Source organism: Oryzias melastigma, linkage group LG2 (assembly GCF_002922805.2).
Source record: "Oryzias melastigma strain HK-1 linkage group LG2, ASM292280v2, whole genome shotgun sequence".
Lineage (NCBI taxonomy): Eukaryota > Metazoa > Chordata > Actinopteri > Beloniformes > Adrianichthyidae > Oryzias > Oryzias melastigma.
The window spans coordinates 19,596,515-19,606,915 of NC_050513.1; the positions used below are offsets into that span (position 1 = coordinate 19,596,515).

Sequence of the window (10,401 nt, forward strand, 5' to 3'; positions counted from 1 at the left end):
AAGGGGTGTGGCCTTCAATAAGCTCACTCCTTAATGGCGAGAATGGTTGCCATAGAAACAGTGACCCAGCCTGACACTATCTGGCTCTAACACGGCGGTGGGCGCAGGAGTAAATGAATTAACTTTATTCCACTGGAGTCAAAAGTAAACCCTTGTCAATGGGTGTTGTTCTCTTATACAGTGGACGGGCTTTAATCCTTCATGGATTTGGACCTTTTGGACCGTGAATTTGAGCCTCAGTCTTCTCTGGATCTCGGTACCATCTGTGTTTGTGTTCTTTCTGTTGTGGACTCCCTGGATCGGGAGGACCTGTGATCTTCTTACCTTACGTTCAAAGGCGTTTACGTTCATCACTGCAGTCGGCGCGTGCGTGTACAGAGAGGCGGAGAAGTTCCCCTTCTGTGTAGAACGGAGCAGGCCGATGATGGCGTGGAGGGAGGACGGCAGAACCGGTCCTGCAGCACCAGGAAAACCAGAAAGTGAAACCAGAGCAATAAAACAACCGTCATGAAGGCAAAAGAGAGATAAAACTGAAACAAGAGAAAGAAATGAGGCGACACTGTACCTGCGATTTCAAGGCTGCTGAGGTTCTGAAACCCAGACTTGACCTGGTTCTTGACATTCACACTGCGGCTCTGAGGAAACAAACACAGTCAAACCATGCTGATGGATGAGTTCACGAGTGCTTGGTTACAGAGAAAGATAAAACAGATGTTGATCCCTCGACTGACTTCTCCAACTGTCCTCCAAATCAAAGCAGTTTTACAAACGGGTTACCATATTTTCAGAGTACCAGTTTGGTCAGGGGTGTGACTTATACTCAGAAGTCACATAGCTGATATCGTTAGGCATAAATAGGCTCATATTTTCATTTTCCTGCTAACTACCACTAGAGGGTACTGTTGGTAGAAGAACAGTGAATGACATAGACATAGAACTTGTCAGAGTTGCTCTTTACTCCTAATACTCTGGTGCCACTTAGACTCCAGAAAAGTCTTAATCTCACTCAATAAATAAACAATTCACAAATATTGTTTAAAAAGCTTCACATTTCTGCTCAAACAAATGTTAAATTAAATCCTGTTTTCATCAGTCACCGACCTTCAGCGTGTGCAGGGTGGCCCCTCTGAACACGGTGGGGGCCAGTAGCGTCGGGGGTAAGCCGGCCTGTGAGCCGGTTGAAGCCACCACGCTCTTACAGTTGATGAGGAAGTTGATGAGCGTGAAGGTGTGCGAGCCCTCCACACACACCACCGACTCTGGACGGTGGTCCACGGACAAACTGTGAGCGTCCTTCTGACTGAGGATCGGTCAAGGAGATGGGACAACATCCTTTGATTCAATGATGTGGGCTCCGGCCACCGTGTGCACCGTTCTACTGGAAGGTAATCCCATGTGGTGGTTTTCAGGGTGATTTTAGATCACATCCTGTGGTAGGAAGCCCAGCCACGGGGTGTCATATAATCCCGGTTGGGCACAAACCGTAGTTATTCATTTCTCCTCCACAATCACATTTTAATAGATTGGTTCTTCTACATCACTACCAAATCAGAGTCCTTAATTAGTAAAGGTTCAACTGGTTTACCTTTCAATGCGTTTTTAACTGCAGGGACTTAAAACTTTGTGAACGTGGGAGTTTTGAACGTGGAGGCCTGAAACGTGCATTTGCATAGACGTTTCACTGGAAGCAATCAGTTGACTGGTGAAGTCCAGTCTGGCTTATCTTCTAGGATTAGTCTGCCTGGGGTGATTGCCCCATTTGTCCCCAGGGTCCTTCAGAATTACCACAAAGTTTAGACACTCCTGAATGGGCTGATGAATTCTGATTATAAATACACTTGGTTGAGAGCTGACATGTTGCAGCTCCACACCAAGAGACGGGTCACCGCACACTTGCTAAAAGCTACTGGACAATACTGCCCCGCCCACTGCTGATTACTGGATTAGATGTGTTTGGTCAGTCAGAAGATGCTAGAAAACCCACAAGGATTTTTGTTCTCTAATAACCTTTTCTATAACTCTTTTGTGTTGAGAGACGGGATGTAATTCTGGAGGGACAGAAACAGGCTAACTGGGTATTATATTGGTAGCCTCCCCAGAAGACGCCTTCCAAGTTGTGTCTAAAACCCAAGGAGTCATTACATCTCATTGTCATTCTTAGGTAGGATTTGAAGCCTTCTAAAGAAAACAGACGTTGACCAATTTGGTGCTCCGTTTGTGGTGAGATTGGTCAATGGCCACTAGGGCTGCCACAAACGATTATTTCAATAGTCGACTAATCTCCGATTATTTTTTTCGATTAGTCGACTAATCGGTTCGTGCGGCGACAGGATATAAAACACTCATCTTAACCATAATTATCTTTAAACTTGAGGTCTTTAAGCTATATTCTAACTAAAATAAAGACAATAGTTTATTAATCTTTTAATTAGGGCTGTCAGATTTGTCGTGTTAAAAACGCATTAATCTGACATGCGCTTGACGCCGACAATTTTTTTGACGCATTAATCGCGGACTTTCTCATACGTGCCTTTCCACACCGCGCGCGGGCGTCCCGCCCTCCAACTCACCGGCTGCTCTCACTAGAACACAGGCGGGTCTCCAAACACCGAGCTGCGAGCTAAATCCGGCCGGCGCTAGGACCTGGAGAGCTCCTGTACTCTAACTCGGCTCCGGTTCGCGTCCAGTACCACGTCTGGTGGTACGGGCTCGTGTCCCGAGAGCTGCGGACGTTCCGGAGAGCAAGCTCACCGGGGGACGTTTTAAATGTTCTGGAGGTTTAAGCGTGATCCAGCCCCAGCATAGTTCTCTGTCTGCCGGCATATTCATGGCGTGAACTCCGCTGAGCTGCAGCCAGAGAACGCGGCGGCAGTAACAGACTGTCAAACTATCCACAGAGTATCCCGCTTTTCTCAGTCTTTAATGTTTAAAAAAACAAAAGTTTATTGGAAATGATAAATCTCTATTTCATTTATTACTGTAGTTCAGCAGAGGAGGAAAAGATTTGGTCCTGACAAAAATGAACATGAAAGTGTTATGGAAATGTTATTTTTATGTTATGGCATTTTATGTTACAGCTTTTTATTGTTAAGAAAGTTTATCTCAATACAATGTTACAAAATAAAGTATTTCTGATGAAAACTATTAATTTTGTCATTCTTGTTTTTCATAATTAATGTAGAACTACTAAAGTCTACGAACCACACATTTTTTTTCCTTAAAAAAAGGCCACATGCAAATTGCGATTAATCGCGAGTTAACTCTGGACAAATGCGATTAATCGCGATTAAACATTTTAATCGCCTGACAGCTCTACTTTTAATGAATCTGCAGCTTTTCTCCTTCATTTGTTTCTGGCATTAAAACAAGACTTAAATCAGAGGTAATCTGAATCAACAACAGAAAACTTATTAAAAGCCTGCATTTCTTTTTTAAAGCATATATTTAATAAAACATGTATAAAGTATTTCAAAAGCTATTTGCAGACATAAACACACTCAAAATATTTGCTCATGAGGCCCATTTATTAAAGCAAAACACTAATAACATCTTTGAACTGAAGATATTCCTATATAAAACCTGAGGATGCCCATAGAAACAAAGAAAATAAATAAAAAGGGGGAAATTTATATTTTAAAAAAGGGAGAAAAGCAGGGGATGTTAGAATGTACATCAGTACTTTCATTCTTTCACTACCTACATCCACTGCACATGCGCAGACTGATACTTCATATTTTCAGTTTGGTGGAGAACCCTTTAATCTGTGTTACTTCTTTATTGTTGTGGTTGTTTTGCTGTTTGTTGTCGTTTTGTGACTTTAAGTTACATTTACTTGTAGCTTAATGCAGATAATGTAATGCTACACTTGTAAACTTAGCTCTGGACTTTTAGGTGAGCTCCTTCACTTCTGGGACTCGTAGTTTTAAATCGTTCCATAACTGCTGCAGATCCGTACCGACACACAGCCTCTCTGTCTGCGCGGTGAATGTTTCATAATCCGCTCTTCGAACCGAACGACGTGATCGCGGCGCAGAATATGATTGAAGCCTCGGACGAGCGGTTCATTTCCAGTGTAAACTCGTTATCCGCGCCGTCCTCGCGGCGTTTGGTTAGAAGAGCGCAGATTATCAAACGTTCATATGCAGACAGAAGCGCCGTAGACACGGATCTGCTGCAGATCTTCTAGTTCATCTCCAAACAGCGCAGTAATGACAGCCGCGGCAGAGCTAGCTGTGTTAGCGCCGATGTTAGCTTAGCTAGACGAAGCTCTCTGTTCAACGTGATCAAACTCAGTCTCAACAAGCTTCATCTTCAGGTGATCATTTATCGCCATCGTGCTCTCATGGAACACAAGTTCTGTCTAGCAGAAATTACATTTGACACTTTTTCCTCTTTTATTTTCCTTATGTTCTCCTCATTTTCGAGCTAGCTTGTTGTTATGAGCCTACCGGGAACTTCCTGTTACGTCACTGCTGACCGGATTAGCACCACTGCGCATGTGTGACAAAGAGAATGGCAGACCCGACATTAGACAGCGCGAACCGTAGTTTTAAGATTAAAACAGGGAAAAAAACAAACAAAAAACGACTAATCGACGACCAAATTATTCGTCGACTATTTTAATAGTCGATTAGTCGTCGATTAGTCGAATAATCGTGGCAGCCCTAATGGCCACTAAAGTTAGAACACTCAATCTTCAACATGAAGGATACAGCTTTATGGTAATCCCATCTGGCTTCTTGATCTTATCCTGGACACCCATGTCTTTCAGCCACTGGAAGCTGTCATCTTCATCATCTCTTCCTCCTCCTTCAGCCTCCAGCTTCTTCCAACACCTGCATGTCAGATCATCACGCAAACCTCAATCAAATCATTGGAAATTCCAGTCGTTGCACATTTTAGAAGTCGTTCGCTAGTACAATGCAGATCTTTTTTCAGAAATAAGCTCAAGCTCTTCTGCCTGACAGTAAAAAAAATAAATAAATAAATAAATCACACCTTTATACACTACTGATTTACTCTTTTTGCAATCAAACCCTCCAGGATCTTACAGACACTTTTTGTGATTGTTGAGACACAAAAAGTCTGAGGTTTTCTTAAAAGTTGTGATATTTTTCATTAATAAACTTCAGCTTGAGGCTGTAGAAGAGCGTACAAATCTTAAAGCAGTTTTTATTTTGCCGCTCCAGAAATATTAACTTCATACACAGATTCTGAGGACCACTTTTTAAGAATGTTTCACGTTTGTTCTCTCAATACTGAAGGAGAACAAAACTGTTTTCCTTCACGCTCAAGAAGAACGTTGGTAAACGGTTGCACCGTGTTAGCTTTTGTCGTGTGATATAGCTACTAGTGAGAGATGCTGTTGTTTCAACACAATCTCAGACTCACACCTCCAAGACTCGTCATTTTCCGCCCCTTTTGGCATCACCTGAGAGCAAAACCTGCAGGAACACCGCTAACACGACCTTTAGCTTTTGTTAAGAACTAAGACTTTATCAGTCATGTTGACACGAGGAAGTGAGGACATTGATGACGTCTGATTGGTTACAGCAGGGGTCTGCAACCTTCAACACTTGACTTTTCGCTGACTATAACCCATCAGGAGCCACAAAGTCTTAGATCTTCCTTTAGACAATAAAGACACAGATTTATATTTATGTTATTGTTCCTAATATGATAAATATAAATTAACTATTTTTAGCATAAGAAACATCAATAAAAATAGCCTTTAATCAAAATTTGAAAAAGCTTATAAGTTTTAACAAAGGTATCTATGACTTCCTTTCAAAATAAAAGACTTCCTGTGTCACAGAGGATCATCTCAATGCACCAAAAAGGATAATATAATGATAATATAATCTGTGGAGCATTTCTACCAGAAATTCATAAATCTAACAAAAATTAAACCATTACGATTTTTTACAGTTTTTTTAAGCATAAAGGGACACCTAAAATACTTCTTTTTTTAAATATAAAATCTGCTTAATAACCCTTGAATGTAATTTTTTTGCTGACCTCAGATTGATTTTTTTGTTGTGCATCATAAATCTTTCAAAATGTTGTAGCTCGACTTTGTTAAACTACGAACCGCTCTGCAGATTGTTGGAACATTGCTTTAACTGCTTGTGAATGGATAGAATAAAGATTGAGTTGGGCTGGGTTGATAAAATCAATTAGAATTGATTTAAACTGAAAATTAAAATTCGAAATTGAATTGAAGGGATCGAAATAATTGTAAAAAATCGGAATTGAACAAGGCTCTTGTGAACTGAATCGAACAGTTTACTGGAAAGTATCATTGATACTCAGCACTAACACGCACCTCTCTGCCTTTGGTCAATAATTCCTGTTCAAACCAGCCACCATCAGAGACAGCGTCTAAAGTAACACCTGTTTGACCCATTATTTATTAGAGACTGCCCACTTTTGGAAGATAAACGGCACTCAACACGAGAGACAAACCACTCCTAACATTCTGAAGAAACATACTGCCAGCACTTAAACCAAAGAGGATCAACTCACGCCTCGTTTGGTTCCTTGTTTTGTCCGTCCTGCAGGTCCGAGTGCTTCTTCCTCACATTTACTAAAGGAAGACTGAACTCAATACCTGAGAGGGAAACGAATCATGAAACATCTACACTAAAAGAAGAACATCTGTTGAAGAACGCCGGCAGCACAGCCTCACCTTCAGCCTTCATAGCTTCCCTCAGACCCAGAGTTGTAGGAGAAACGACCGCAGTGATGCTGTCAGAGCCGGCAAGACCAGCAGCTCGGAACAGCACTGTAAACTAAAGGAGCCAGCAGAGCAGATCAGACCGCAGGAAGGACTTTCAGACCACAAAGGTCGCGATAAAGAGCGCTACCTGATAGGAGCAGACGTAGAAGTAAGGACAGCGTCTGGACTTGAGGAGGCTGTACAAAGACGACAGGCTGGCTGACCTGAGGAACGAAGGCATTTTTTCACGTTAAAGACGTAGATGAGACAGGGTCGGAGAGGAGTTTGGTCGGTGCGTTTACTGCCCCCCCCAAAGTGGAGCTTTGACCTCACCATTCCCTCATCAGGCTCTGCTGCAGCGCTGCATCGTGAGCCCAGGGGGCGCCCTTCCCGGAAAAGCTCCTCTCCGCGTTGATCCTGGGGAACAGGGAGAGCCACGGCAGGGACGGGTGCTGCCAGTACACCAGGTTCTGCTGGAAGGCGCAGCGGGTCTCTGAGCTGGACTGGGGGTCCTGCAGACACACAGACGCTCGTCATGTGACCACGACACCCACCTTAACCCGCCGCCGCCCCTCCATGTACCTGCAGACTTTGAGGGAGGACGCTGAACTGAGCTCTGCAGCTGTTGCTGAGCCCCACCGCCTCCTCCTGAGCTTTCGGCTGCTCCGTCCATGACAGCGACAGCGGCGAGGTGAAGAGGAGGCGGGTCTTCAGGCTCCAGTCTGCTGGGTACTCCCTGCAGGTGGGAGGAGCAATGGAGGCAGGAGCTATGGCCTGGGGGCTCTGTGGGGGACAGAGGGATCAGCTCAGATGCTGACGGGATGCTGAGTCCACTAGAGAAGCTAATCTGACAGCAGACCTTGAGCAGAGGCCTTTCAGCAGCTTCCTCCTCCACGTTCAGGAGGTCCTGGAGAAGGAGTCGCTCCTGCAGGAGAAAACAGGCCAGCTGAAGCACAACTTACAGTCACAGCAGTTTAAGAAAATAATTATTTAAAAAAAAAAAAAAAAGGTGTTTGCATCCTTGTGCTTTATGTGAAAGTGAACGGTTAGCTGGGAAGAAATAGATAAAAAAAAAAATCCTAGAAGACGCTTAAAAAGGTCAACAAATGTGAAATAAGGCGTATGATGTTGTTTGCAAAAAAAAAGTAACCAAACCTATCAAATGCTTAGTAGCATGTTATTAGCCAAAGTAAACAAAACACGACTACAATTGTAAACACCTCAGCAAATATTTTTAATTAGTTAACAGGTACTTAGGAAGAATAAAAAAAAGCAACCAAATACATTAAACAATTAGTACCATATGTTTAACAAAAAAAAGTAAACAAAATCCTGGTACACTAGTAAACAAGTCACAAAATATAAAATGGTTAAAAAGTATAAACAAAAAAAAGTCAAATGTTTCTATGTTGGTTGAGAGGCATTTAGCAAAAAATAATTGTTTGGTAGAACACTAATAAAGCTACTAAATAAATATGTATAAACAAAACCTGTGTGCGCTAGTAGTAAACAAGTCACCAAATTTATTTGTAAAGGAAAAACAAGTCATGTGAAGTTATCTTGTTTAAATAAATAAATCCCCAGTAGACAAGCAAACACGTGACCTCATACATCGAAATACTAATAGACTAATATTTACTTAACAAAAAATAAATCAACAAAACCACAGTAGACTAATGAACAAGTCACTAAATAATAAATTATAATGGTAAATACCTGCTACTATAGATGCTAGCTCGCTACAGCTGATTCTGTTGTAACAACTTGGATGAACAATAAAGTTTTCTTTAAACAACTAAATATCTTTTCACCATAGACTGTATGTAACTGTATTATTATTGTATTAAATGTATTATTTTTTACAGTCTATGCTTTTCACCAACGATTCTGAAAAGTTACGAATCAGAACATGAACGTGAAATGATCCAAACGTTTATGTTTCTGAAATGGTGGATTTAAATGAGCAAAAATCCCATTTAAGACGCACCTGACCGTCTGGGGTCCGGTCCGGTTCTGACCCACTAGAGTCTCTCCTGGACGAGAATACTTCTCGATCCTCCGAGCTCGAATCCCCGGACGCGTTCTCTCCAGTCCGGTCCGGGTTCTTCACCAAGAAGAAAGGTTCTCCGTCGTCCTTCAGAACCAGCTGCTTCTTATTCGGGCTGTGCGCGTTTTCCAGGCTCGCGAAAGGGTTCCTGCGTTTCCGGGCGGGACTGTTCCGACCGAGCAGCCGCGGGCCCGGGGAGAACGGCCGCAGCTCACCGGGAGAGGAGCGGCTCTGTCCGGGGTTCTCGGGGGAGTCCGGCCCGCTGGACGGGAAGAGGAGTCCGCCGACGCTCCGGGCTCTGCTCCGCCTCAAGCGGAGGATTTCCGCCGGGCGCTTGAAGCTCGGCGAATACCCGCTCGGATCAGTCATGGCGGGGGTCGGAACCGAGGTCCAATACGAAACGAAACATCTCTAGCTATCAAAGGTTCCGCTGTTTACAAAGTTCGCGCCTAAAATCTTCTTCACTTCAAAGGTGAAACATCATTGGGAGCGGAATACCGCCACCTGTCGGACTGGAGTGACACTGCATCGTGAAAATACAGAAATACAGTTAAACAATTCATTTCTACTATTATTGGAAACCAACAGTGAATTATTGGATTAAATATTCATATGTTTTCCTTTATTAGGTGAATAAATGGATTTCACTATTTTATTACCAAGATTGCAGATCAAAGTCCATGACGGAACTGTGGTCAAGACTGTATTTTTTAATTAAACATTTTAAAAATACCATCCAACTTAGCAATGCAAAAACAGCACATCTAAAAAACAAATTCTCTAGTTCTCTAGTAATTGTAAAAAAGAGAAATGAAAAAATAATGCACAAAAAACTCAACTTTTGTGTGGTTTATTTAACCCCATAAACCAGCCCTAAACATTTACAGATATTTGTACTTGCAAACATTTATATGGTGATAATTTTTTGAGGCTGTAACCGTTTTAACTGAATGTGTGTGTCGCTACCCATGAAAGATGGTTTACTTCCAGCTCTAACTAAACAAAGTTGTGTTGCTTTTTTTCTTTTTTGTTTTTTTTTGTTTTATGCTAGTATGTAATGTAAGTCACCAGTGATTTGTCTAAATCTGAGTTTCTATGGCAGCCACACTGGCCAACAAGGAGTGATCTTGTTGGGAGTCCACACCACTAACACTTGAAAACGAGCTACAAGAAACATCTCAATCATTCATTCAGAACATTGGAAATGAACGCCAACAGGTACCGCCTACTTTTATCGCGGGATCAGATTGGTCATTTTGTTACTTGGACTGCACAAAACATATAATAAAAAAATATATTTATCAGGAACTCTATGGGATTTTGTTTTTTGGAGCCAGCGAATACTTCCTGTTTGGAACACCAGGGGGTAGGAGTCATCCAATCCAATTCTCTCATACAGTCAATGGTTTGAATGCTAAAACGGTACTAATATTTGTTGAACTTTGTGTATTTTGACAACTGTGTTTTGTACACATGATGACCAATGAACAAATAAAAGGAAACAAACAAAAACCCTCAACAGTCTGTTTTAATGAAGGGACACAGTGTTGATGCTCTGATAAATAGATGGAAGTTGTGGCTGGGACCTTTCTGTGTGGAGTTTGCATGTTCTCCCCGTGCATGCGTGGGTTTTCAC

General features: G+C 42.2%; 1 protein-coding gene across 1 annotated transcript in view; it reads right to left on the bottom strand.

The window, feature by feature from the left end:
• The window catches only part of LOC112142020 (DNA replication fork stabilization factor DONSON), a 12,395-nt gene extending 3,156 nt beyond the window's left edge, over positions 1-9,239 (bottom strand). The window contains exons 1-11 of the mRNA XM_024265261.2: positions 8,706-9,239; positions 7,578-7,643; positions 7,301-7,501; positions 7,052-7,230; positions 6,867-6,942; positions 6,689-6,791; positions 6,526-6,610; positions 4,713-4,835; positions 1,102-1,300; positions 566-635; positions 325-455 (exon numbers count right to left, since the gene is read on the bottom strand). Of these exons, the coding sequence (XP_024121029.1) occupies positions 325-455; positions 566-635; positions 1,102-1,300; positions 4,713-4,835; positions 6,526-6,610; positions 6,689-6,791; positions 6,867-6,942; positions 7,052-7,230; positions 7,301-7,501; positions 7,578-7,643; positions 8,706-9,134 (1,662 nt within the window). The 5' untranslated portion in view covers positions 9,135-9,239. The remainder of the gene's footprint in view (positions 1-324; positions 456-565; positions 636-1,101; positions 1,301-4,712; positions 4,836-6,525; positions 6,611-6,688; positions 6,792-6,866; positions 6,943-7,051; positions 7,231-7,300; positions 7,502-7,577; positions 7,644-8,705) is intronic.
• Positions 9,240-10,401: the final 1,162 nt, after the last annotated feature.